We start from the raw sequence: 26,856 nt of genomic DNA, 5'->3' as shown, positions 1-26,856 counted from the left end.
GCTTTGGAATATATTGTAAAATAGTGAGCCCGTTCTTCAACAAATGGGGCTGTGGTTTAGTGGTATAATATTCCCTTAGCATGGGAGAGGTCCGGGGTTCGATTCCCCGCAGCTCCATGTTTTTGTGTTTTTATCTTCCGCCCAGAATATATGAGACTACTGAAGATGAATAGTGAAGTTTATCTAAGTTTATCTTGTTTGTCTGTTTAGACATCTATGATACCAGCCATGAGCCACGATACTGGAATGATGCGATAGTATGACATCGTCACCTATACTTGGTAGCCTATTTCTCTCTCCCTATCGTTCTGATGAACTTATATATTCGCCAATAGTAATAGCATGTAGCTGCCTGCCATAGCACCTAATTAGGGCAGAAATAAGTTTCTTGGGCAATCATGGGTGCGGAAGTCTCTTACTCAGTCGGACAAATGAAGAAAAGCAAAAAGGGAAGTGACGACTATGATATGTAATTCTTATGGAATGATCTACCTCCATGAGAAAGTACCGCCACATATGATAACTTAGGATGCAGAAAGAGAGTCTCTCAGGCAAGGGTGATGGAGACTAACCAACAAGGCCGTGTTCCTCAATAGCACACCTCTGACCTCCCGCCTCATGCTACTTTGCATCAGCGATATACAGCACAAGTCATCTACTGGATCTATCCCATGCAGTGCTTCTTGCCGCTGCTGCCTTGAACCATGCTTATCTACTGTTCCAAGCCACTCACCCTCTGTTGATTGATTGGGCCGGATGTCTTCAATACAAGTGCTGAGGGGTGCTGCACCGCAGCCATACTACTTCCCCTCCGTTTTCACTCTTGTAATTTCTCCGACATCGTTGATTTTGTCCCCACATCGACACGCATTCTCAGAGTAATACTTTCTTCGACTTACATGTACTATACCCTTAATTATCGAGATTTCCACCTTCTGACTCGCTTGTGTGACCATCACAGTTTACCGCAGCTGAATCCTTTTGTGACCAACATTTTACTTGCTTCATACTGAACTCTTGGCTAGATGTCTGCCAACATCGTGAATGCGACAGGGATAGAATGCCTCATACAGCAGCGCTATCCCGGCACCTCTCGCGATGAAGCCTATGTCAGACTCTTCGATGACCTGAAGCCTCTTATGAATCCTGCTGCGGTAGGATGGCACAACTTCATACAAGCCCTTGCAATTCTCCTCAACAAGCCAGTTTATAGTCTCGCTGAATCTGCAGGTCGTACAGCCCAGCGCATCCTTGGAGCCGTTTCTCAGAACACTTCGGAGACGTCCCAGCCCGTCAGAAATAAACCAAATGACATCTCGGATCAGACGATGATACAGATACTCCGCAATCTCGCAGCGGCTGCCGGGGATCTTCCAGAAGTGGTATCAAGTACCGGTTCCGATGGCAGTGAAGAGTACAAGATTCAACACAGCTCCGATGGGTACGTAGCTGGAATCCACCAGGATAATCAAAGCCAACAGGTCATTAACAAAACAATAAACAGCTTCTCTAGAGGCGGACCCCGAGTGTTCAGAGTCTTCAATAACTCCTTCAATGCTGGGCGTGAATTTACCGCCGTCTTTGCTACCTGTGCTCTGTCGACTACGGCCCTTACTATACAGACAAAAGCGAAGGAGTTACGGGCCATCGGATTAAACCCCAAGGACATTCCTGATGAGACAAGCTATCAGGCGACACCAATGGTCCAGGGCTGGAAGTTCCACGGCTTCGGATATTTCATCTACAAGTTCGTCGACAATGAAACTAAGACTGTTGGCGGAGGAAAGGCCGATGGACGTCATGCCTTTTATGTCTTCAATCCGACAACCAGTGCCAACGAAGAGTTCAGGACACAGGTCCAAAAGAGGCCCTTACAAGCCTCATTTGGCGGGATGTGCTCCGATCTCGAGGCTGTTTTCCTTCTTATGTGGCAAAACCGTCGGTCGCTTCGAAAGAGAGACCCGGAAAATGCAGATAACGTGATATTCCACTTGCTGGTTCCGGCAAAGAGGACTTTCGCTATTGCAGAGAGAATGACCATCGATGATGGAGTGGGGAAGCTGATAATTAAAGGGCATACGGACGAAGGTGCCTGCTATGCGTGGTTCAATTTTGTATCATTGCCACAGCAAGTGGTACTACATGATGTCGGAAACCTTAACAGAGACTCTGCCGATCTCGACAGATCATGGAAACGTGAGAAGAGTGGTGCACTTGCATTTTTCGGCTGCGGGCTCATATTACAAGTATCACCGGTTTTTTTGACCCTCCGGCAGCGCCATACTTTGCTTGGCTGTGTTTTGCATCGTTGGCAGTGACATTGAAGTATGGCGTACTGGATGAACTGCGATGGAGTTACCGATCTCCTCCTCGTACTCTCGGTCCTCCGTGAGAGGTTCGTCGAGAAAGAAACAAAGATTGATATGTAGTGACTTAGCGAGAAACTGAGATGTGGTAGTTGCTTGGCTCCCTTTCGAAGAAATTGACCGTTCTGAGAAAATTGTTCTGGTAGTCATCGTAGAGGTAGCCGAGGGGACTTCACATAATGCTAAAAGTATACTCGAGTGGACCCACGATTATTAACAGCACCACCAAGGTCCTCTTAGATGGATGAGTATATCTACAGGTAAGATCCCCAACCTGCTTGCTTCAAAGACACCTTCCTCCCCTTCAGCATCAGCATCCGATCCATCCGACCTGGTCCCACCGGATCACCACAGGGCTCGAGGAAAATCAAGCTTCAGCAGCCGTTAGTCCGGCAGATGAGTGGGTCAATCAGCCACCCACTCCATTGTCATACACTCAGTGCCTAAGAAAAGCAGGGACGAGTTACATACACCCCACATTGACAATATTGATAAGACGGAAATAACTCGGGGATCGGCATGTCTTAGTACCAAGTCATGAAGTTACAAAATAAGTTGTCTGCGCGGCTTGCGCGCTGGTGGAGCAGCCGGGATACGTCATTCTCGACACAAATGAATACATAACTCCTGGTCAGTACTATCTGGGCTACATAAATACTACCGACGTGGTAGTGTTAACATACTATAGTACTAGAAACTTAATCCAGGTGGTTAGTTCGCCGATTATATCTCGATCATCTGCTCCTAAACAATGACAGTTCCTGTTGAAGATAGCTTTGACTTTGTCGTCGTCGGCGGTATGTTCTCTCTAAATCCACTATTTGATTTTGTCTGACAGGAAGTAGGCGGCACAGCTGGAAATGTCGTGGCCGGTCGGCTGGCCGAGAACCCGGACGTGAGAGTCCTGGTCATTGAAGCAGGCGTTAGGTATGTATGCCCTCTCGACAACCAACCACCAATTACTGTGCCAATCTGACCACAATCAGCAATCCGAGCGAGATCTCGGAAATAACCACACCAGCATCTGCCTTTGGGCTACGTGACAGCCAATATGACTGGGCGTACAAGTCCACCATGATCAACCGACCCTACTATGAACGGGTAGAGAAGCCCAACACCCGGGGCAAGGTGCTCGGTGGTAGTAGCTCTTTGAACTACTATACCTGGATCCGGGGTAGTAAGGGGACGTTCGATGCGTGGGCCGAATATGGAGGTCCTTCTTGGAGTTGGGATGGGTGTGAGGAGTATTTCAATAAGGTAAGCTATGAATGAAACAAGGAATGGAATGATTATGCCAATTATGTGCTGGACTAGCCCGCTACCTACCACGACGACGACAATCTATACCCCTCAGAGTTATCAAAGATCGGCCGCAACGGTCCTCTGCATGTATCTCACGCAGACCTCGTCCCCGAACTACACACCTTTCGCGATGCCCTGACAGAAGCATGGACCAGCAAAGGCCAGAAGACATGCGAGGACATCTACTCCGGTAAAATGGAGGGTCTGACGCACTGTGTCAACAGTATCTACGGTGGGATGCGGTCGACCAGTGCATCATATCTGGCCGATAAGCCGAACGTGACCATCTTGAGCTCTGCGATCGGGAAGAAGATCAACTTCGATGACAACCTTAAGGCGACGAGCGTCACTGTCAGTGGCGCCGATCGGACCGAAATGACCTTCACAGCCAAGTATGAGATTATTGTCGCGTGCGGCGTCTTCGAGACGCCGAAGCTGCTGATGCTCTCTGGAATTGGTCCCAAAGAAGAGCTGGCTCGTCATGGTATTGAATCGGTTGTGCAGTCGGAACATGTCGGTCAGAACCTGCATGATCACCCTATTCTTGCTCATGTGTTCCGGCTAAAGGATGGGACTGGTCTCGATAACCACCTTCTCCGCGCTGGTCCTGCACAGAGCGCTGCTTTGCAGAAGTACCGCACTAGCAAGAAAGGGCCCTTTAGTAGTGGATTGTTGGAAATGGTAGGTCTGCCACGCATTGATGACCGTTTGGAGCGATACAAGGAGTATCGCGAGGCGAAGGCGCGGAATGGTGGTAAGGATCCATTTGGACCGGAGGGACAGCCGCATTTTGAGATTGATTTCGTGGTAAGTCGCCCTCCCCCTCCTTCCAGGTCAACTAACAGGAAGATATTGATGGACTGTAGCCAATGTTCTCCGACGCCTTCCAATGGCACTTCCCCGTTCCCCCCGAAGGCGACTGGCTGACCGTCATCGTCGATCTTCTCCGCCCGCTGTCCAGAAACGGAGAAGTGAAGCTCAATTCAGCCGATCCACACCAACAGCCATACATCAATCTGAACTTCTTTTCTAATGAACTTGACATCCTAGCCTTGCGAGAGGGCGTCCGTTTCGTGGACGATATCCTCATGACCGGAGATGGGATGAAAGAGATTATCGGCCAAGACTATCCGTGGCCCATGCCCCGACACTCAGATGAAGCGATGAACAAAATGATCTTGGAACGGTCGCAGACGGGATACCGTAAGCTACTCTGCCACTCAGCATGTACCCGCACAGCAACTAATTAATGTTCACGTCATAGACCCCTGCGGCACGGCCCGATTGTCCAAGGACATTGCGCACGGCGTGGTGGACCCAGAGCTGCGCGTCCACGGCGTGCAGAATCTTCGCGTCGTGGATGCATCCATTATTCCTCTGATTCCTGACTGTCGGATTCAGAATGCCGTGTATATGATCGGGGAGAAGGTGAGTCACCACCCCCAATCCAGAATCTCATTTCGTTGAAGGATACATGCTGAAACAACGCTAGGGCGCGGACATGATTAAGGCAGCTTATCCGGCGCTTTATCGAAGCTGATGGAAACCGATAGCAGCATTGCTGAACTTAACTTGAACCATTGGCCACGATGAAAAGATATAGAATATCATATGAATTATATATCTGACACGAAATACAGAGTGACTCACGTAGAAATATTACTATCGATTCAATTCATTCCCCATAAAAAGCGGAAATAGAATCGCCAGACACTCAAGTCAGCATTAATCAGCGAGACTTGTCAGTAAGCTTATTTGTCAGCTACTTTCTTCCCTTCCATCATTCTCCATATATACCACCTACCATATAACCCCGGACAAGAATCCCAGTACTATTATTCTACTTTTATTCCTATCCAATCCAATCCAATCCAATCCAACCCTAAAAATAACCCCTCACTAATTGCAACCAAAAATCATAATCATAACCATGGATCTCACCTCCACCTCCACCTCATCCCCCACCACCACCGCCCCCGAACCCATCACCGGCAGCTGCCTCTGCGGCGGCATCCAATACGAAGTAACCGGCGAACCCATGAAACGAGTAATGTGCCACTGCGAAAACTGCCGGAAGTTCACAGGCTCCAGCTTCATGGCCAACAGCTTTATGAAAGAATCTGTTAGTTCCCACTCCCTCCCCACAATCTCCCTCTTCTTCAACACATCTTTTTTTATCTTCTAAGCTAATGGTGTGTCAGCAACTAACCATCAAATCCGGCGAATCACTCATCCAAAGCTTCAAAGACACGAAAGTGGACTCGGGAAATACTTTGGAACGACGCTTCTGTCGCGTTTGTGGATCACCCGTGTATGTGACGAGTAGTCGGGCCGAGGGGTTCGTGGTTGTGCCGTCCGGTACGATGGATGGGGAGGCGGGCAGGAAGTGGAGGCCTGAGGTGGAGTTTTGGTGTAAGGAGAGGAGGGAGTATTTGCCGGTGGTGGAGGGGACGCAGGCGTTGGAGATGGATTAGTGGTTGTCTCTCTTGAGGGATGTGAGTAGCGGGGGGGATGGGGGTTGGAGGCCGTTGTGAGGGAGAGATGATATCCTTTGGTCTTTTTTATTGGGAGGGTGGAGTGTATATAGATGGTTTGTATACTCGAGATTGATGTTGGCATATCTTGGAAATACGGCTTCAGAAATATCAACAGAAGAGAGACAACCATGTCACTGTCAGGTAGAAGACGGGGAACGGATTAAGCTTGACTGCTGTGAGAATGATGACTAGTAAACGTGATCAGAGTGATGTTTTCTCTTTCATACTTGGGCATTAATGCATCACTCCACGAACTATGCTGAAGGGTAAAGGGAGCTGAGAAGAAATTTCATATATGCTATTAAATTAAGTATCGCTAACAGACGGACTCAATAGGCCCGACAGGATTAATTTCACATCATAGTACAGCCCCCTCCATGCAGACTAGCCCAGAATCCATAGTTCCAACTATTTACTGCTCCAGGGTAGAGCATCCGAGAGCCAGAAGACCGTTCTACACTGTCGTTAGCCTGACATCATCCCTCCGTAGGAGGAAACTTACCAAGAGGTTGATCTCAGTGCAGCACTGAGGTTCCGACGAGCAGCTGTCGTCGTAGTCCTTGCCTGTATTCTCGTTAGTAAACAGACACCCGATATTGAAAATTAGAGTAGCTGGTAACGTACAAAGAAGACCGATGGAGCCAACAATGTTGGAAGCATCAATACCCAGGTCCAAGAGGATAGGGTCGACAAGAGGGTCAAGAGGGGTGGTCAGGGAGCCACAGCACAGAATGGGAGGAACGCATTGTGCCTCCGTGACGGTGCTAATGGTGCCATCAGAGGTGCCCCGCTGAGCGGCCACCTCCTTCACCTGAGACTCAAGAGACGCAGTGCTGTCCTGAGCGGCGGGGACGGCCACGGCGGTGGTGGCGATGGCCAGGATGGAGAGAGCGGTGGTGAACTGCATTGTGATGATGGTGATGGACTTGCAAAGATGCAGGAGAATGAGTGTTGCTGGTATTGTAGAAGAATGTCTTTGTATTCTAGTGTTCAGCTTTTGTCTGATGTTGGAGAAATTGTAGAGGAAGTCAAGCGTCCTTTATAGGTTTGAGCAGAGGTCAATTACTAAGGATCAAATTCAAATAATAGCAGTGAGCTGAATGTCAAAGTTGTATAGTTCCATGGAAATTCCCAATCAGATGCCTGATGGTTATCTCGAGTCATTCGTTCAGTCACACTCGGTCGAGAGGACCGATGGACATTGCCTCAAAAGCCAGTCGCATGTTGATAGATCGATGCTGGGCAACCTAAGAATTGTGGCCGGTTTCCGGAAGCTGCAGTATGGAAGTCTAAGCCGAAGGATCTCCGGAGAAAGGATGCCCAGTCATAGTCTGTGGCACCTTGTTCCCCTGCAGGTACCGCTGCAAGCGAGGGACCCTGTGGAGAAGTCGATCGATCATTCCCCATTCTGGGGAAGACCGTACCTGCATGGGAGAGTTAGAATCCAATAGTCCGGAATCTGGGACCAGCTGAAAAGCGCCTGCCTGTCAAGGAAAGCCGTCTTATCAGTTGAACCGAAGTAGCCCTCAATCTGGTGGCGAATCAGACACAACCCTGGCCATCCAAGGACAAGAGGCATGCGCGATAGCCGGTCAGAAATCAAGAATAAGCTATAGAAGAACTAGTTGCTTCTCGGAGGTTTAGAAGAGCGTTTCACTGCATTCAGGCCGCATATCCTCAGGTACTAGTGAAGTTCGTAGCTAATATCGCAAGGGAAGGCAGGCTTAGACAGTCTTGATGATTCCCTTTCAGCAACCGAGGATCTTCATGGACAGGAACAGGGCAGGAACAGGGGCCATATCGAGCCTCAATCCCTGATCGAACACCCCGATCTCAGCTGAATCTCAGAAGCATCACTCTCAGCCTTGCAATTGGGGGGCACTGATAGACGATCCTTTACGTAAATCCACATTGGGTATAGAGCCAAGCGCTCAGATAGCAGATCCTATTGACATGTTCGCCGGATGCAATAGAGTTCGCATGGGATCGGAGATTTAACCGGACTGAGGGATGGGAGAAGCCAATAGTTAGTTGAGCAATTAGTAAATTCATTGTCGATCTATCAAGTATGTTGTCATGCATTTAGTTACATGAGCGATAAGCGGGCATAACTTGAATTTGGATGATGATAAGACAAAAAGCAATTCTACTGGAGAACCGTAGATAGCTTGCATAACATATAATGCAATACTACCTTACTCAGCACGCATGTGATTACTGCATAGTTGTTATGCAATCACCTGACTGTTATCGTATCTGTGGCGGTGCATGCGGCTCATGCCAAGCCTTGTTGCGCCACAGACTCGCGACACAAAAAGTGCAAAGTCGAAAGTGAAGCCCAAGTCGGTCAATATCCGCCGTCTGCGATCCTCCCCTCCCATCTTCCCCAGACTCTCCCCGCTGGGTTTTTTTTCTCTTTCCTCTATAATTTCTATTATCTGAGGGCCATCCATAAGTCAGACATCATGGCTCCCATCTCCATCGCAGACATCGTCGCCGCTCTGCCGGCCGAAGACACCTGGGGCCCCGCTACCGCCAGCGACAACATGCTGCAGGGCGTCCCCTACGCTCCCTTCTCCAAGGGTGACAAGCTGGGCCGTATGGCTGACTGGACTGCCGAGTCCAAGGACCCTAACCGTGCCGGTCGCCAGGCCTACAACCGTAACTACAGAGGTATACCATATCCTAATATATCCAGCCAAGCCAAGACAAAGTAACTAACTCTGTTTCCTCCAGACCAGCAAGTCTATGGTGCCGGTTCCTCCAGCCTCTTCGCCGTCCAGGTCGCCGAAGACGAATCCTCCTTCTCCGTTGTCGACAACACCCGCAGCTCCGCTAAGCGTACCTTCGGTCGTGGCGGTGGTACCGTCTTCCGTGGCCGCGCCCAGCGCGGTGGTGCTCAGCGCGGTGGTCGCGCCGGCTTCCAGCGTGTGGGTGCTGGCCGTGGCCAGGGTGGTGACCGCTACTACGACAACCGCTCTGGCGGCCGTGGTAACCGTGGCCGTCGCTTCGGCTGGAAGGACTACGACAAGCCCCAGCGCACCCGTGAGCCCTCGGTCAACGTCCGCCCCGACTGGAACATGCTGGAGGAGGTTGACTTCAGCCGTCTGTCCAAGCTGAACCTCGAGGCCCCCGAGGGTGAGGACGTCGACTCGTACGGTTTCCTCTACCACTACGACCGGTCCTACGACAAGGCCCCCGTCAAGAACGCCGAGCGCCGTCTCCAGTCCCTCGACCGTGCCGCCTACAACGTCACCACCACCCAGGACCCCGTCATCCAGGAATTGGCCGAGAAGAACGAGGCCACCATCTTCGCCACCTCGGATATCCTGTCTATGCTCATGTGCGCCCCCCGCAGTGTCTACTCTTGGGACATTGTCATCGTCCACCAGGGCAACAAGATCTACTTCGACAAGCGCGAAGGCGCCTCCCTGGACCTGGTCACCGTCAACGAGAACGCCGCCGACGCTCCCCTTGAGCTGGCCGACTCCGCCAACAAGCAGGATGCCATCAACACCCCCAGCGCCCTGGCCATGGAGGCCACCTTCATCAACCACAACTTCGCCCTGCAGACCGTCGTCGAGTCCGAGGACAGCAAGGTCTCCCTGGCCCACCCCAACCCCTTCTACAACGCCGCCGAGGAGACCGAGCCCCTCGCCTCCAAGGCCTACAAGTACCGCCGCTTCGACCTGTCCCTGGAGCGCGATGACGAGCCCGTCAACATGATCGTCCGTACCGAGGTCGACGCCCTCATGAAGAACCCCGTTAACGGCGAGGACCAGCAGCTGCTTGTCAAGGCCCTCAACGAGTTCGACAGCAAGGCCCAGGGCTCCGGTGGCGCTCTCGACTGGCGCAGCAAGCTCTGGTCTCAGCGTGGTGCCGTTGTCGCTACTGAGATGAAGAACAACAGCGTCAAGCTCGCCCGCTGGACCACTCAGGCCATCCTCGCCAAGGCTGACGGCATGAAGCTGGGTTTCGTCTCCCGTGCTAACCCCCGCTCTGCCGCTGGTCACGTCGTTCTCGGTGTTGTCGGCTACAAGCCCCGTGATCTGGCTGCCCAGATGAACCTGAACCTCAGCAACGGTTGGGGTATCGTCCGTACTATTGTTGACCGTATCCGTGCCCTCGATGCCGATGAGGATGAGGACAAGGTCACCAAGTACGTCCTTATCAAGGACCCCAACCGTCCTGTGCTGCGTCTGTACAGCGTCCCTGCTACCACCTTTGAGGAGGAAGAGGAGGTCGCTGCTGAGGAGCAGGAGGGTGCTGAGGAGGAGGCTGATGAGTAAACGGAAGCCACGTTATGATCTTATCTTCTTCTATCTCATGTGCATATTGATTGTCCTTGCTTTCAAAAGTTAGTTACGAACGACGTCTCAACATAGAGTTTGTCCATTATGTTCTACAGATTATAATTCAACCGCACGACGCACGCAGCCCAGTAGATTTCTACATCACTACCTACCTTGCAGTCACGTAAAGCAGACATTAAGTAGTAGATTCACACAAGCACACTATAAGTAAACTACAAGTGGAATAATTACGCAACAATTCGAATATTCGCCCCTATCCACCCCAAATACAGCCGTATGTGGATGGACTCAATAATGTGTCATAAAATAAGGAGCATATTTACAGTCCCTTCAAAGCATTGAATACTTCTAGAATATTTCACAGCACACCATCTCCACAACAATATACTCGAATTCCGAACAACTCCCCCAATCTAACCCTAACATCCATCCTTATCCTCCACAACTACTTTACAACCTCATCCCCCTTCCCCTCCACCACCACCAATCATTCCCTCCCCACCAATTAAAATCACAAATTCCTCCCAAAGAACCCCTCAATCCTCTCCCACGGAATCAACTCCACACGATCATACAAATCAACATGTCCAGCCCCAGGCACCCACAACAACTCCTTCGGCTCGCTCGCCCCCCTATACGCATTCTCACTAAACTCCCTAGAATGGGCCTGATCCCCGGAAATAAACAGCACAGGTCTAGGCGCAATGACATCTAAATCCTGCAGGGGATAAAAGTTCATGAACTTCAAGTTACTCGTCACCGTCGGATGCGTCGTCAACTCCGGCGTGGAACCCAGCGGCGTAAACTCGCCACGCACCGTGCGGTAGAAGTCATAGAACTCGCGGTCCACAGCACTAGCATTAGCCGTGAGGGTGTTCGGCGTACCGCCAGTATATCCAATGGGATTGGTCGCACCGCCAGGATGCTCGTACTCAGGCCAGCGCTGTAGCGCAGCGGAGGCAATCACTTCCTGACGCTGGGTGAGGTTCTGCGAGTGGCGCAGCCCTTGCCGGTTGACGGTGCCCATGTCGTACATGCTGGCGGTGACGATGGCTTTGATGCGCGGGTCGATTTTGGCCGCGCTGAGAGCGAAGCCTCCGCTGGCGCAGATGCCGATCACGCCGATGCGGTTGCGGTTGATGGTTATGGGGTGGGGGATGGAAGGGATGGTGGTGATGGTGGTGGTGTTGCTGCCCAGGTAGTCGACTGCGGCGCTGAAGGCTTCGGTGTAGAGGTCGGGTGAGACGGCGTTGCGGGGGGTGCCGGTGCTGCTGCCCCAGAAGGGGAGGTCGATGGACAGGGTGATGTAGCCGCGTTCGGCCATTTTGGTGGCGTATAGGTTGGCGGATTGCTCTTTTACGGCGCCCATGGGGTGGCCCACGATGATGGCGGGGGATGGGATGGTGGTGGTGAGGTTGTTGGGGATGAAGAGGTTGCCGGCGATGAGGGTTTGGTATTGCGTTGGGAAGGTCACTGGTTGTAGGGTTACCAGGTTACTTCGGTAGAAGTTGTCGGCGCCGTAGGAGAGGTTTTGCGCTGTGGTGCATATTGTATGCAGGATTGGGGCGAGGAGGAGGGCTGGGAGTTTCATGGTGATGCAGAAGCTGAGAGTGGCTTTGAGGGTTTGGGTTGGTAGTTGGATGGTTGTGTTGATGACTTTGTGGTTCTTGAAGTAGGTGAGTACATGGCTTTTATAGCCATTGTCTCTGCAATATCGTGATATTCGTTAGGGCATTGTCATGTCTGGATGGAGTTGAGAAGTAGATCACTTCTGGGCCTCGTCATGCTAATGCGACTTGCTTACTGTGGGGCGTAAGCTACCCACTGCAACGGTTTGCTATGGTTGGTTATTGTCTGCATGTCTTTAGATTGTATTAATGTCTGATCCATGCTACATTGATCCATGGACATCACTGCTTCCCCACTTCGCAAGCACATAAAGGCACCCCCCGATTGTCCTTCTCTTCCGTCTTCCAAGACAGACAACGGACATCTATCCTCTTTCATCATGCCGCCCTACGTACACACTGGCCCAGTCGATTGCTCCCAGGACGCAGACTGCAGCTCCTTGGCGGGCAAAACCGCCATCGTCACAGGCGGTGCCAACGGCCTTGGTGAAGCCTATGTCCGCGCTCTCGTCGCAGCCGGGTAGGTCTCTCGACTCTTCCTTTCTTCACAGCTAATCCAGGCTCAATCACAGCGTCTACGTCTGTATCGGTGACATCGACACACAGAAAGGGCAGAAACTCGAAGCCGAGCTACCAGGGTAAGTCCTTCCTCCCAGTACTACCCATCTTACCCTAACCCACCCCAAGAACCAAATTTATCCCCTGCTCAACCGGCACCTGGACCGACCAAGTCCGTCTCTTCGAAGCAGCAGTCACTTTCTCCCCAACCAGCCGGATCCACTACGTGGTTGCAAACGCCGGCATCCACCGCGTAGATGAAATCTTCCAGCCAGGACCGGACTCTCTACCCGAACCAGACCTGAGCATCATCGACATCAACATCAAAGGTCCTCTCTACACAGCCAAACTAGCCATGCACCACTTCATCCGCCAGAACGGAACCACGCCTACCCCAGAGCAAGAAGATACCTGCCTGATCCTCATCGGCTCAGGCGCGGCGTTCCTCGACGTGCCACGCTCGCCGCAGTACTGTGCCAGTAAGTGGGCGATGCGGGGAATCATGCATTCCCTGCGTCGGACGGCATATTACTACGGGTCCCGAGTCAATGTGATTAGCCCGTGGTATGTGCACACCGGGATTTTGTCCGAGGAGGCATTTGCACACTGTAAGCGGGCAGGAGTGGAGTTTGCTACGGCGGAGGATGCAGGGCGCTGCCTGCTGAGGATCCTGGCAGATGGGAGAGTTAATGGGCATTCGTTCTTTGTGACGGCTCGGAAGTGGGCGGAGAAGGGGTTTATGGATTTGGACTTGGAGGATTTCGGGGATGATGCGCTGCTGAGGGAGGTGCAGGAGATGCAGATTTGCAGTGCCCCAGTGGAGGCAGGGCTGTTTGTGTAGCTCGGTAGATTGTCGGCAGTTATTGAATATACCATGTTTGGTATCCAACATTCACGTTAATCGCATGGACCATAATTGAGGCCGAGGCCGGAGATAGCATCAACCAGGGTTGGTATCCTTCCATGGTTAAGGGTCTCCCGGCTCCATAGCATCCCGGATGGTGATTGATGGATTGGTGAAGAGCGGGTCTGGCTTGGCGTAAGCAAGATGCATTAGTGCCGGATAGCAGCCAAGTTTATCTTCTTCCGCTGTGTGTCTGTGTCTGTCTCTCCCAACTTCTTCATCCACGGTGTGTCTTCTAGAATGACTTGGAATTTCAGGCAACATCGTTTCGTCAGGCTAGCACTGCCCATGCGATGTCCCAATTGATCTTGGCACGCTTGGCTAAATACACATCCACGCAACACATTCGGTCTTTCTCTCTCTCACCCATGCTGTCGACATCATCACGATCTGCATCCGGATGCTGGTTCGAGTCGGATGATTACAAATGTCCCTTATGTGGCAGTGCATCATGAGCTCTGATGGGTGCTGCTTATGGCGGTGGAGTTCTGGCTTACTGGACTGGCCTCAGTTCGGGTCGTGCGTCGGAGATAGCAGCTCAGCCTCTACCATCTATCCATTGCTTCAGAAAGGTATTCTGTTGCCTAGATATGATGTGTATAGCCCGTTACGATGTATATGTCTGTGTGTTTACTGGTAGGGCTTTTCATTATGGAGTATTTATACAGATCTTGAAAGAAGCAAAGCATCATGGGCGGCTCAATATATTCGATCTGCACCAAACTACAGAGCTGCCATGAGGAGTTTCTTTGATGTTCTCACTGTGGTGTGCACATTCAATTTAATTCGAAATGTTCTAGGTATGACATGTATCTAATCCTGCTGGTGAGAATTACCCTTACATTACTAGGCCATTCGGTTCGAAACCCAGCCACAGAATATGCAGCCCGACTCGAGCAGGTCGTAATTCACCCCCAGTCACGGACTACTTCGGTCAAGAGCCAACTGGACATTACTATAGGGATTCCTGGACATGGTGGCCCGGTGCGGTTGCAATTGGAACCGAACCGGGACATTCTTGCCCAGGATACTTATATCGAGTATCTGGACGGCACAGAACCCCAATCACTCAATGGAGAAAGGGAAAAAGTGTTTCGGGGTGACGTCCTGGTGAATTCGTCCAGCAATGCGTGGCATCTGGCAGGACGAGCACGCATATATCTCATCCAGGATGGGACAAGCCCGCTGTTCGAGGGAGCCTTCACACTGTTCGATCAACAATATCACATCAACCTAGTCACGCAGACCAATCCCTCCTATCCGCACATGGAAATCAGCACATCCGGAGATGCTATAAGCACACTGTCTCAGAACACAATCTTCCCCCGGCAATCCACCCAAGACAACACATGCTCCCGACCCCGGCGAGTCGCTCTGATAGGTCTCGCCACAGATTGTTCCTACCGCGCCGCATTCTCATCCACAGATGAGCTCCGCCGAGGACTAATCAGCATGGTGAACACCGCATCAGAGGTCTACGAGAGGACATGGAACATCTCACTCGCCATCCGCAACATCACCATCAGCGACGAGTCATGTCCTGACACACCCCAGCGAGACACCCCATGGAATGTCGCCTGCTCCAGTGGGAATCTGGACTGGCGACTCCAGCAATTTGCCTCATGGCGACGCTGGCATTACGACCCCAATGCCTACTGGACTCTGATGACGAATTGTCCCACTGGGAATGTGGTGGGTGTGTCCATCGTGGGAGGGCTCTGTACGACTTACTCCGGGGCAAATGTAGTGGCGCGGACTTCCAATCAGTGGCAGGTTTTTGCGTACGTCCCTTAACCAATCATACCTTATGAGCCATACTAATTTCTCTTGCATGTCTAGCCACGAATCTGGCCACATGTTCGGCGCGACCCATGACTGCGAGTCTGAAACCTGCTCCACTTCGAATGGGGATTGTTGCCCCTTGTCTTCGAGCTCTTGCGACGCCGGCGGACAGTATATCATGAACCCATCTTCCACGTCCTACCAGACGTCCTTTTCGCCCTGCACTGTTGGACAAGTGTGCTCCTTGCTTCGCTCTGGCAGAGTAGAGGATGACTGCCTTGTACATAGTAATGATACAGGACCTACGATCAGTGGTCCAAGTACCCCTGCTGGTGAGTGCGGTAATGGCATTGTCGAGGACGGCGAGGAGTGCGATTGCGGTGAGAACTGCGCGGACAATTCCAATCCCTGCTGCGTTAACTGCCGGTTGGTAAATGGTTCGCAATGCGATAGTGGCAGTGGGCGTTGCCCATCTGGACGCTGCGAAGGTAGTGAGGATCGCCGTCCGTTAGGGGGATATAAACCGCTGGTTATTGGACTGGCTGCTGGTATAGGAGGGGGGTTGCTTCTTGGGATAGTCATTGCTATTGTGTGGCGCTGTTGTGGGAGGAGAAGAGTGGATAAACAGGACGAACCTCCTCTCGCTAGAGAAGTAAATAATCATATATACCGATAGTTACACAGCTATGTACATAGAACAACAAAATAAGTAGACTATTAGTGAGTCTAAGAAATAATCGCCACAGCTATCAATCCCGACCCATGAAAATGAAAGCTGAAAGCCCCACCGTCCCAGGCTTATCTATCAGAACAACATTTCCAGAACTTCAGCCTAGAAATTAACGTTCAGACCACCGAAGAATCACCGTTCCCCGAGTGGGTCAACTACTGGTAGACTAGCCCTGCATAAATAAGCCTGCAGCTCCGCCGTGTCAGCAACTTGCATCCACCAATAACCAATAACCCACATCATGTCTCGACACGAACCACCACCCCAAATGGATCCGATAGCTCCTACATCATCAACATCAAACACTGTGACACTTCGGCCGATGCCTCAGCTAGAACATCTCTGGACGCCTGAAGATGATTGGACGGGGGTCAGCGATCGAATCCACCGTCGTCGGCTGCAGAATAGGTTGAATCAACGGGCTTATCGTATGTCTTTCTCCAACATAAGTCGTGGTTATTAATCTGACTATATCAACCAGGCAAGAAACATAAAGCCACTATGGGAGGTTCCTCCTCCTCTACATCCACCACTCAAACCCAAACCCTAATTTCCCATCCCTCCACCACAATCCACCACCACCACCACCCCACATCATCCCATTCAACTCCAGAAGAAGAAGAAGAAGATAATCACCACTGCCCCCTCGCCCCCAGCAACATCAACATCCCCCACATCCACAAAACCCTCACCACCCTCGCCATCCAAAGCTACCTCACCAACCGCCCCCGTCTCGAACACCTGCTGAGTCTCTCCCGGCTCAACGTCCACCGAGCCATCAACGACAACATCCGCTTACTGGGCATGGCACCCGCGCACCTCCGACCCGACGACGCCCTCTCAATCTTCAACATCCCATCCCCATTTCCAAACATCGATCTCTCCACCCTCCCGGAGAGTCTCCGCCCCACGCCCCTCCAACGCCTTATCCCGCACCACCCCTGGCTGGACTTCTTCCCGTTCCCCGAGATGCGGGACCGGTTGATTGTCGCGGCTGCGACGGGCTCCTTGGATGAGGACGAGCTGTGTCGGGATCTCATGGCGTTTTGGGATACCCGGAACTCTGGGGCGACGTTGGTGGTGTGGGGCGTGCCGTGGGATCCACGGAATTGGGAGGTCACCGAGGCGTTCTTGGGGAAGTGGAGGTGGGTGGTGCTGGGGTTGGGGGGGTTGAGGAGGAGTACGGATTATTGGAGGGGGAGGAGGGGGGAGGGGAGGTTGGTTTTTTGATAGCATGCTGCTTTGATGTAGGATCTTGTCTTGTTGGTTCATAGATTGGGGTATGTGGAATGAAGTATACTTTTAGAATGGGACTTGAAGGAGATAGATAATATGACACATTATTGGACTCTCCACATACCATGTCACCAGTCATCACATTCCATTCATTCCTACAAATAAAAATTAAAGTTATAGTTTGACATCTTCAAATTCCAACAACAACTGTCATCAGTATACACCAACCTCACTCACCATACCACTCTATATGCAAACATCAGCATCAATACCAAATCCACTGTCAGTCTAGGTCTAATTTAATAAGTACTATCTACTATTCATTATGAAGTAGACGACCTCATTCATCCATCGTTACTATACTTAAAACTATACCCAAAGCCATAGCACGCCACCAAACCAAACAAGGTTAGATTACTCATTCCCGTCCACCAACCAACCCACTAAATTCTAATCAACTTAACTACCTACTCTATCTAACCCACCACTCTAATCCACCTCCAACAATCACTCACTTCCGAAGGAAAGAAAAAGGGATAATAATAATAATGCCCGCCCCCCTCCCCCACCGCCCCAAATCCCGCCCAACGGCATCCTGCCTCCCCTGCCGAACCCGAAAAGTCAAGGTAAATCCCCTCCCAATCCCAATCCCCTGCCCCCTCCACCCACCCCCAAAACCTCAATCACATCCAATCTAAGAATATACTCACAGTGCAACCGCCTCCAACCATGCGAAACATGCAGTGCGCGAAACATCGCGCACGAATGTAAATACGCCGTGGCGGATGAAGACAGGCAGGCGATTGCGCAAGCGGAGATGATAGCTGAGTTGAGGGCGGAGGTGAATCGATTGCAGAGACAATATCATGAGTATCAGGAGTCTTCATCTGTCGATGAGTTTTATGTCAATATTCTAGAAGAAGGAAGCGGGGCATTAGAGGAATTGGAGAATGGGGAGGAGAGTTTGGGAGAAGAGGATGGTGATGATGATGAGTTGGAGAGGGTGTATCGGATTTTGAAGGATGGGGAGTGGGAGAGGGTGAGGGAGGTGGTGGGGAGGATTAGGGGGGATACTATTACTACTACTACTACTATTTCTGTGTGATTATTATGTTATGTTTCTTGTTTGATTGGAGATATATGGTGGGTGGGTGTGTATGCAATTCGTGGTTCTCGTGATTATTGATTAATGGGTAGTATAGCTTAAATCAACTGGGCAAGATCCAACACTGATAGAAAGGAAAGAAGAAGACACTCAAAATTAACAAGTTGTATGGCCAGTGCGCTCTGGCGGTTAAACCCCACAGGAAGAAGAAGATCAGAAGAAGAGAATCAGAAAAGAACAGCCTTGCTCCCAGAGCTTTTATATACACCTCGCCAAAGCAAACCCTGTTAGAACAATTACCCAAACCCAAATAATCACCTCATTAACTCCATCCAGATCGCCCACTTCTGCCCTTAGCTCACGAATACATCATCTCATCGCCGGGATGGGAAAGGGCGCCCTCGACCTTGGCTCCGAGAACACTGCTCAGGCAGTCCATCAGTTCAAAGTCTTCCACCACCGCGCCAAAGCCGTAGCAGCGCACTTTGGTGTTCAACGTCTCAATGATCACTTTGACGTCGTCCTTGGTCAGGCTGCGGTAGAGCTCGTGATTCTTCAAACACTGCAGCGCCATGATAGGCGTGATCTGTCCGTCCGTCACGAGCTGCCGACTGAGGTTGAGAAGGGTCGACAGGTTGGCGTGAGGGAGATCGTAGGTCTTATGCGGATAAGTTTGTTCATTCGAGGTGTTGGCGATGTAACTGGGCGGCGGGCAGGTCGCCATCAAGGCGTGACCCGAGAATGGCATGTCCTCGTCATCGGCTTCCGTGATCGATCGGCGGCAGAGATAGTCGGTATGTTCGCGACACGGCGATTCCAATCTAGACAGCAGTCAGTCATACAATCTTCCGTTAGACGAAATGTGGCGGGTCGTACGTCAAAATAAAGTCAATCTGTAGCTGGGGGTGCTCCTCAAAGATGCCCGATGGGTGCCTCGGTGCCCGGCTCACTGGCGCGATCTGGTCGAGCGTCGCTAGGGCGTCACACGGGGCGGCCTGATATGGTCCTTGCGGTGGTGACATCTCGCTCGACGACACATCAATCTGCTCGATCCCCGTGGTGATTGGACTCAAGCTTGCAGAGACGGTGGTCGGTGGTGTGGTGTACATGTTGTTCGTCGAGGGATTGGAAGGAGCAACGCCGGTGGGCTGCGATCCCGTGCTACTGCTGGCAAATGGGCTGGACTGATAGCCGATCGTGGGTCGTTCAGCCTTGCGCCGCTCGAGCTCGGGTTCGTAGTTGATGCCATGGGCCGTAAGGATGTCTTTCAGGATGGTGTTCTCGTCCGACAGCGACTGCACCATATCCCGGTGTTGAACCACAGTCAAGTTGGCCGCCGAAATCTCCTGTGTGTATGCCTCTCGCAACCGCGACACCTCCGTTTCCAACGCCCGTATATATTGTTCCTTGCGCTCGCGATGAGTTCTAAAAAGTCGTTGGCATCTGTTCCTAGATAAAATGCAGAGACGGGAAAGCCACGTACCTCTGAGCCTGGCGATTCAGTTCCTGTCGTCTGGTAAGGGCCGGTTTGCTGTCGGGTTTGGGACCACGTCGTTTGGCCGGTTGACCATCTAGAAAGGGAGTCGGTTACAATGAGTGCGGACAAGAGATAACACACGGGAGTACAAACCTCGAGTAACCTTCTTCTGTGTGCCACTGAAGAACTTGAAGAAGTCGGCCCCGATTGTTGAGGGTCGGGAATTGGGTTGGCCTGCATGCAGTGTCAGAGCGGGCAATTGACCGGATCCTCTCCGCGCAGCAAAGCGATGCAAGACACAACAAGCAACAGAACATCACGAAATGAGGAAAGACATGTAGGTACAGCACATCACGTCATACAACATGCAGGCAGTGCAGATGACAGAAGCAAGAAATGGTAGGTTACGAGCGAACGGTACCGACTGCAGCCTTTTCCCCCATCCGGGATGCTCTGTGTATCCAACACACATGTTCCCCAGAAAAAGCAGAAATGGAATGAAAAAACGGGCGCCAATCGTATCACCACAGGCATACAAGCAATGCGAGGTCTCCAGGGCAAAGGAAGCCGGGAACTTACTTGGCATAGCCTCTGGTGTCATGGTTTGGCGATTGCCCGCACTCAGGTCCACAGACATCGGACCACCATTTATGGAAGTCATGATGGTTGTGATGATGAAGAAAGAGGGTGATTGGGAGAAATGCGACCGGCGCGATCAGAAGATGGCCGACGGAGGACACCGACGAAGCGGAGGACGGAGGCGGGAAGAATGAGGGGAAGCGAAGAGAGCGCGAGAGAGAGAGAAAGAGAGAAAGGATTCGATGGGACTAGACGGTGGAGGAGGAACCGACAGCAGATTAAATGAAAGCGAGATTCATTCAATCAATCAACCAATCAATCTGGACCGTTGTCAGCCTTAAAATGGATTTTGATTTGGCAGTCAAGTGGATTCCTCTTGTATTTTTTTCCTGTCCAAGCGTCTTCCACCGTTGGGGAACAAGATATACGCACCGGCAGGGTCGGACGTTTTCCCCGAAAGTGCGCGGCCGATGGGGACCTGAGTTTGGGGGGGTGGAGGAGGGGAGCCACCACACGAGCTCTGGACCAGGGGAAAAGGAGAGATCTGAATGGAGCAGATGGGAAATAGGCTGGCGGGGGTGGAAAAACGGTCAGGCAATAATATCGATTAATTGATTTATTGATTAATTGAAGGTTTGCCCGGTTGCCCGTTTACCGTCCGTGGGTTCCAAGGTGGATAAATGTATAAGTTGAGTTTGGTGTGTTGATTTGTGGTTTCTTGGTAGTGGTAGTAGTACCTCTGTTGGAGTACTAGGTTAAGTAAGGTAAGGTAGGAGAGAGGAAAAAGTGGGTGCGGCGGGTGTGGTGGGCGGGAGTTGACGGATGGATTGGATGGAAGTATGGGGTGTGTCAGAAAAGGGCGAGTTTCAGTTGAGACTTGGAGCTGCAGGTTGAAAGGGGGAGGCGAGATGGAGGAGGAAGAAGGAGGAGGGAAAGAGTAGATAGATAGATAGATAGATAGTATGAGGGTAAGCGGAGAGAGTGTGTGTGTGCGAGAGAGAGGGAGGGAGGGAGGGAGTGAGAGGAAGAAGAGGAAGAAAGAGGAGGAAGAGTGGAAAGAGAAAGAGACAGAAGAATAATACTCTTGTGGCAAGTCAGTGAAAGAGAGAGTGTGTGAAAAGAGTGAAAAGAGAGAGTAAGTGAGTGAGTGGACACCCACTACTGTCCTGGATAGTCGACTAGTTTCGGTTTTGGATGAATGGAAAGCGACGATAGTAAGTATCGACTCGTTTGGGACCCGAAGTTAAGTTGGTCATCCGTAGGCGAGCCGGCGTTATATCGACGGGGGAGACCCTGTCAAGCCTTCTAGCGATCCCGAGCATTATTGGCTCGTTGCTTGCATCTCCCTTCCCTTTTCTTCACGGACCCAGCAGAAGACACCCAGCGGTCGGCGCAAAGGCCAGGCACACGGCTTTAGTTAGTTAGTTACAGTCTAGTAGTAGCAGCATCAACTTAGTAGTGGTTGGTGCCTGCCATGCACCCGGGGCGTCCACTAGTAGTCACAATAGATCCAGGCACAGATTTTAATTGGAATTGTACAGGAGGGAAGGGAATGGATTGGTCGGTGACAGAATTGATCGTGAATTTGCAGAATCTAAAAAAGAAATTAAAATAGAATACTAAAATGAATAAATGTGATAACCAAGAAAGAAAATCAAATATCGACCATGATGATTAATTGTTGAAAAATAAAATAAGATGAACTGGATACAGCCTACAGCATACAGAAATCAAAAGGAATTAAACTTCACAGTGAAAAGGGGAATGATCGAAAGAATAAAATAATAACGATACAATAATTATCATATCCCAAAAATGCTCATCCAAAAAGAGAGAGAAAGCAGTGCAGAGGGGAAAAATAAAAAGAAAAAGAGGTCAGAAAATAAGAGACAGATAGAGAGAGAGACAGCAAAGAGGGTGTACCTTACAGTCTACACATTCCCCGGCCCGTTTCAGACTAGTGCAGCTTCTCCCTCCACCCCCCCCTCCCTCCTCTTCTCTCTTCTCTCTTTCTCTCTCTTTTCTGGCTGTCCCGATCTCGCCTCGGCTTTAGTATTTAGTATTTAGATTAGTAGTACTACGGTTCATGTAATACTGGAGAAGGGCTACACAACCAGCTTAACCTTACCATACTCTCTCTTTCTCTCTCCCTCACACAAAAACATGACATAAGTGAGAAACCAGATAATGAGTGATCATTCAATTATTTTTCACTATTCATGTTCCTGTCAAAGAACTCAGAGGAAGAGAAGCAAAGCATCTGCCCGTGTGGAGTGAAGCAACAACTACTACTAGTAATAACCGGGTGTGATCGGCCAGGCATCCAGTCACTCGGCGGTTATTGGCTATTGGTTTTTTCTTTTTCTTTTTTATCCTCCTCTGAATCGCCGTCGCCCCTCACGTCTGCCTGTCTCTGCTGGTCTCTCCCCTCCGAGTAATTGTGAATTGGGATCCTCGCTGCTATTGTAAGTGGTTTTATTATTATTATTATTATTTATTATCTTTTCACTTCCTCCTTTTTATTTTTCTTTATACATTCCTCTTCCATTCTACCTCAGTCCTAGCCTCATGCACTCAGAGGATCAGAGAGACGCAAGTCAGGTAATGGGAGTGATACTAAAAAGGAGATGGAAAAGAAAAATAGAAAAGTGCTCACGAATCTGATATATGGCGCATCTCTTTGGCCCGGCGGTTCGATCGATCGTCCCCCCGGCTGTCGTACCAGAAACCATTCTTACCTGTCGCCTGTCGTCCAGTAGTAGTGCTCCGTCAGCCTCCGCGGACTACTTCCACCACCACCACACCCCCCCCAAAAAGTCCTGCCCTTCTTCCCACCTTTGCCATCCCTCAATTGACATCTCAGAATAGAGGCAGGCGCCGTGTGTAACATTTTTGACTTAATTTCGCTGCGACCCGGACCGATGGGTTTGGGAAAACAGGTTCTCCTTGGTTGATCTACCGTCGAGCCTGTCCCTTTTTGCTTTTTTTTTTTTCTCTCTCTTCTTTTCTTTTTTTGGCTCTCACTCCACCTTCTGACCATCCACAGTACTCCCGTAGACACTGCATGATTTCTTTGAGGGGGTATTGATCCTGCTCTGGGCTTAACTTTCTTCGTTTGCAAACCCACAATCGTTTTTTTGGGGCCTGTCTGGTTCACCAGTCCGTGTTCAACGGGCCCATCAGCCCCACTGCCCACACAGAAGCCTCGGACTAGTCGCCTGGTCCAGGATAGCGCTATACGTTTATTATTCATTAGTGGCAGGCACAGGAAAATCTACTGTCCCCAACGCTCCGGCTGTGCTGCGTCATTAGGAATAAGCATGCGCGAGCTGCCGGGTTGCGAGGTGGTCAAGTGGACACTATCTCGGTGCGGTACCTACATCCGGAGCTTAGTGGATGATTGGATGTATGCACCTGCCTGCTCCTGCCGCGGTGGTTATTCCACTGTAAGGGGGGGAAGAGGAGGAGGAGAAGATGCCACTCGATCCCATCGTGATCGTGCCAGTCGGTCGACGTTTCGTCGCTCTTTGCCCGGACAGGTAAGCAGGTTGTGCGCTCATTGATCAAATTGTCGGAGTTGCTTCATTGTACCTCATAACTACCGCGTTATTCCCGCATAAGACCTACAGATGGGATAGTGCACACACACGCGCGCGCCCTGCAAATCGAGGTGATGTAACTGACCGGGATCGCCCCTTTCCGGGGTCTCTTTGCTTTTTCTGTCCCTCTTTGTCTGCTGCAGGTTTCGTGAACATTGAATTCCTGGTCCCCGAGGGGCTCTCCCACAATGCGAGCCCATACGTTGTGCACAGAGCACTCCCCAACCAACACCAAGGCTACTCCGTACTACCCATTGGGTAGTGCACGGTCATTTCTCTGAAGGCTGGAAGACAATCCCGGCCATTGGACAAACACGTTCGAATTAGAGTCAAAATGCCAGGTGGGTAGCGATGATGGTGGCTCGAAGCCTCGAACACCTTGGTTTGGAAAAGATAGATAGCTCGTCAATGGTATAGACTCTAATCGCCATTATTATCACATCACCCAAGATGTGGTCCCGGCACCCTTGAGCATGGCCACTATTCAATTGTCCACGATTATTGTCCCAATCCATCAATGATAAGCCGAGGCTAGGCGCACGACGACGATCACCGAACAGGATCACAAACCAAGATACTTGTAGTTAGCTTACCAACAGACCACGGGCCCAATTGAAATTAAAGACCGAATCATCGCCGACGAAGCTCCCCGAGAAGCCGGGTCAGATCGAGATTAGGGAGGGGATCTCAAGGGAGGACTCGGTTGAGCAGAGACCCGTCTGAGCTCAGTGAAGAGGAGAAGTTGTTTGGACGGCGCGGAAACTATCGAGCGGATCGGCAGCCTAAGGCCGCCAGTCCACCCAATCGGGATCGCGCCTCAGGCCGCCATGACTCGTGATCTTCGATGCTTCCGCCTATCATGTGCTTTTCCCCTCTGCTCTTTCTCCCCCTCTTGCCTTTTACTGTCTATTGTTCTCTCTTTCAACTCCATCCTTCATCTAGTCTAGGCTATTATAGTTTCTCTCTGCTCTCAGGGCAAAGGGCACTTTGTCCCGCCTAAACTGAAACGTCTGCACCAATAGTCAAGTGCCCCACCATGTCGGTCCAGGCTCTTTATCAACCTCCCCTCCGATGCCATGCAACAATCCGAAGTGCTCGTCCACATCTCCGCCCCCAGCACCGTGGCCGATGATGCCGGCTACCGCGCTCAGGTCGAAGCAATCCTCAGTTTTCAACCTTTCTCTCGTCAGCTCATAACTTTACGATCTGATGACAGCGAAGCCATCCCCGCTGTAACGGAAGCCGGTCCCTCCTATACCCAGGAACAACACAATGCCAGCTCTTCTACACTCAAGCCTCCAGACCCTGGAGCAGCCTCACCAGCCCATCGACCAAGTCAACATGACAAGGACTCGCTCGGAACCCCCCTGAGTGTCATTCCCGATTCTCAGCCTGAGCGAATTCCCCCGGAGCCAGTCGACTTGCAGGAGATTGCCCCTCCCCAACCAAGTCCAACACCCCGTCGCAAATCGACCGATACGAATGGCCTGCCTCCTACGAAGCGAAGTCGTCTAGACTCCCTTCCACCAGTCATCGGTACAACATCCCCAGATGAGCATCTCAACAACCTCAGCCCACCAAACAACGACACCACCACCACCATCACTACCAGAGAAGCCGCCCCCCAAACACCAAAAGACATCACCCTACACCTCCCCCTAGAAATCAAGCCCAACCCACCTCCCATATCAACAAACCCCTTCACAACCCACATCACCCCGACCCTAGAAATGCTCTCCACCCGCCTCAACCCCTCCCGCACATACACTCCCCTCAAACAAACCCGACCGCTGGACGACCTCGAAAGAGGACACTGGTACCTCCGCCTCAATCTCACCGACACCCTACACCCAAAGCCAAGCTCCAGCACCACCTGGGACCTGCCACTCTTCACGCGCTTCTGGACCTTCCTGACGGATTTCATCGCGAAAGAAGGCCGCGCCGGCTGGGGTGTCTGGTGCGTTCTGGAGGATGAAGGCTCAGATAAACCTGCACCGTCGCCTCAGAATGGACCCGTGGATCGTGGTGAAACATCGAGACCAGTGACTCTCAAAGTATACGCATGGGGCGAGATAGCTTCTCATATATACCTGCTTTTATTCCTGGCAAGTGAGCGTCGCGTTCGCAGGATGGGACTGCAGTGGCGTGATAGTGCAGATGATGTCGTGATTCAGATGCCGTAGGAATCATGTTGGGTGGATGCTGTCCCCCAATATTACCTTTGGGAGGTTCTTTTCATAATATATAAATAATACTTGTGGAGCATCAGCGATGCGCTATATATGTACATACTCTTTCCAAAATTACTGCTATATCTGGACCTGTCATTCTGTATAGTACTATTTAGAATTTCACGCGGAGTAGTACTACTTCTATAGAAATCGTAAGAGTACTTACTAATGGCTACTAGTTTTGCGAATATGAATAAAAGCCCATTCGCTTTATCGAGGGTAGGATACATCAGTCCAATGCGCTGAGAAAGACAAAGAATGCGTGTAACTGGCCATATGTCATTGAGCTTATGGTACGAGAATATCGAGCTGATAGATAAGATAGATACTATGGTACAATCCGAGGGACGCCAAGACCAGAAAACGAAACGAAGGAAGCGAACGAGAGAAAAGAGCCATGCAGCTTTGGGTTTCGGCATCCCCAAAAATGGTTAAGTAGCAGTCACAGAGCCGACTCGGGGCCGCATGAGGGCACAAGGAAACACGCCATATTCTGTAAAGAAAAGAAA

The 26,856-nt window shown here is 51.0% G+C and overlaps 11 protein-coding genes and 1 non-coding gene across 12 annotated transcripts; 9 read left to right on the top strand and 3 right to left on the bottom strand.

Annotated features, from left to right (window-relative positions):
- Positions 1 to 45: 45 nt before the first annotated feature.
- Positions 46 to 117, top strand: BO85DRAFT_t143. Its single transcript has one exon. It is a non-coding gene; the product is annotated as a tRNA-Ala (tRNA).
- Positions 118 to 1,025: 908 nt separating this feature from the next.
- BO85DRAFT_512483 (uncharacterized protein) lies at positions 1,026 to 2,601 on the top strand (the record flags this gene model as incomplete). Its single annotated transcript, XM_025664657.1, has 2 exons — positions 1,026 to 2,208; positions 2,277 to 2,601. The coding sequence occupies 2 exons, from the start codon at positions 1,026 to 1,028 to the stop codon at positions 2,390 to 2,392; spliced, it is 1,299 nt and encodes a 432-aa protein (XP_025516330.1). The 3' UTR covers positions 2,393 to 2,601.
- Positions 2,602 to 3,117: 516 nt separating this feature from the next.
- Positions 3,118 to 5,208, top strand: BO85DRAFT_512482 (GMC family oxidoreductase; the record flags this gene model as incomplete). The annotated part of the gene is made up of 7 exons (XM_025664656.1): positions 3,118 to 3,163; positions 3,212 to 3,293; positions 3,353 to 3,623; positions 3,681 to 4,475; positions 4,535 to 4,871; positions 4,933 to 5,096; positions 5,161 to 5,208. The coding sequence occupies 7 exons, from the start codon at positions 3,118 to 3,120 to the stop codon at positions 5,206 to 5,208; spliced, it is 1,743 nt and encodes a 580-aa protein (XP_025516329.1).
- A 105-nt stretch (positions 5,209 to 5,313) lies between these two features.
- On the top strand, positions 5,314 to 6,481 carry BO85DRAFT_477106 (GFA family protein). The gene is made up of 2 exons (XM_025662817.1): positions 5,314 to 5,790; positions 5,870 to 6,481. The coding sequence occupies exons 1-2, from the start codon at positions 5,599 to 5,601 to the stop codon at positions 6,140 to 6,142; spliced, it is 465 nt and encodes a 154-aa protein (XP_025516328.1). The 5' UTR covers positions 5,314 to 5,598; the 3' UTR covers positions 6,143 to 6,481.
- A 136-nt stretch (positions 6,482 to 6,617) lies between these two features.
- Positions 6,618 to 7,112, bottom strand: BO85DRAFT_437581 (hydrophobin family protein; the record flags this gene model as incomplete). The annotated part of the gene is made up of 3 exons (XM_025658623.1): positions 6,618 to 6,659; positions 6,708 to 6,769; positions 6,830 to 7,112. 3 exons carry the CDS (start codon positions 7,110 to 7,112, stop codon positions 6,618 to 6,620), a joined length of 387 nt encoding a protein of 128 aa, XP_025516327.1.
- Positions 7,113 to 8,564: 1,452 nt separating this feature from the next.
- On the top strand, positions 8,565 to 10,661 carry BO85DRAFT_395448 (eukaryotic translation initiation factor 3 subunit D). Its single transcript, XM_025656959.1, has 2 exons — positions 8,565 to 8,878; positions 8,942 to 10,661. The coding sequence occupies exons 1-2, from the start codon at positions 8,671 to 8,673 to the stop codon at positions 10,492 to 10,494; spliced, it is 1,761 nt and encodes a 586-aa protein (XP_025516326.1). The 5' UTR covers positions 8,565 to 8,670; the 3' UTR covers positions 10,495 to 10,661.
- A 368-nt stretch (positions 10,662 to 11,029) lies between these two features.
- On the bottom strand, positions 11,030 to 12,157 carry BO85DRAFT_512480 (alpha/beta hydrolase; the record flags this gene model as incomplete). The annotated part of the gene is made up of 1 exon (XM_025664655.1): positions 11,030 to 12,157. Exon 1 carries the CDS (start codon positions 12,107 to 12,109, stop codon positions 11,030 to 11,032), a length of 1,080 nt encoding a protein of 359 aa, XP_025516325.1. The 5' UTR covers positions 12,110 to 12,157.
- A 369-nt stretch (positions 12,158 to 12,526) lies between these two features.
- Positions 12,527 to 13,545, top strand: BO85DRAFT_395441 (putative short chain dehydrogenase/reductase; the record flags this gene model as incomplete). The annotated part of the gene is made up of 3 exons (XM_025656958.1): positions 12,527 to 12,666; positions 12,719 to 12,784; positions 12,834 to 13,545. 3 exons carry the CDS (start codon positions 12,527 to 12,529, stop codon positions 13,543 to 13,545), a joined length of 918 nt encoding a protein of 305 aa, XP_025516324.1.
- Positions 13,546 to 14,344: 799 nt separating this feature from the next.
- Positions 14,345 to 16,066, top strand: admA (ADAM family of metalloprotease ADM-A; the record flags this gene model as incomplete). Its single annotated transcript, XM_025655963.1, has 3 exons — positions 14,345 to 14,408; positions 14,459 to 15,389; positions 15,448 to 16,066. The coding sequence occupies 3 exons, from the start codon at positions 14,345 to 14,347 to the stop codon at positions 16,064 to 16,066; spliced, it is 1,614 nt and encodes a 537-aa protein (XP_025516323.1).
- Positions 16,067 to 16,351: 285 nt separating this feature from the next.
- BO85DRAFT_468117 (bZIP transcription factor) lies at positions 16,352 to 17,350 on the top strand (the record flags this gene model as incomplete). The annotated part of the gene is made up of 2 exons (XM_025662234.1): positions 16,352 to 16,548; positions 16,602 to 17,350. The coding sequence occupies exons 1-2, from the start codon at positions 16,362 to 16,364 to the stop codon at positions 17,348 to 17,350; spliced, it is 936 nt and encodes a 311-aa protein (XP_025516322.1). The 5' UTR covers positions 16,352 to 16,361.
- Positions 17,351 to 18,640: 1,290 nt separating this feature from the next.
- Positions 18,641 to 20,570, bottom strand: flbB. The gene is made up of 5 exons (XM_025655132.1): positions 20,360 to 20,570; positions 20,092 to 20,172; positions 19,945 to 20,032; positions 19,338 to 19,886; positions 18,641 to 19,282 (listed from the first exon to the last, which is right to left on the bottom strand). Exons 1-5 carry the CDS (start codon positions 20,379 to 20,381, stop codon positions 18,820 to 18,822), a joined length of 1,203 nt encoding a protein of 400 aa, XP_025516321.1. The 5' UTR covers positions 20,382 to 20,570; the 3' UTR covers positions 18,641 to 18,819.
- A 4,460-nt stretch (positions 20,571 to 25,030) lies between these two features.
- BO85DRAFT_448463 (uncharacterized protein) lies at positions 25,031 to 26,487 on the top strand. The gene has a single exon (XM_025659937.1). It carries the CDS (start codon positions 25,193 to 25,195, stop codon positions 26,297 to 26,299), a length of 1,107 nt encoding a protein of 368 aa, XP_025516320.1. The 5' UTR covers positions 25,031 to 25,192; the 3' UTR covers positions 26,300 to 26,487.
- Positions 26,488 to 26,856: the final 369 nt, after the last annotated feature.

The sequence above is a fragment of the Aspergillus piperis genome (assembly GCF_003184755.1).
Source record: "Aspergillus piperis CBS 112811 unplaced genomic scaffold BO85scaffold_7, whole genome shotgun sequence".
Classification (NCBI taxonomy): domain Eukaryota; kingdom Fungi; phylum Ascomycota; class Eurotiomycetes; order Eurotiales; family Aspergillaceae; genus Aspergillus; species Aspergillus piperis.
Note: the sequence above shows the minus strand (reverse complement) of the source record. Positions and strands in the feature narration are given on the sequence as shown.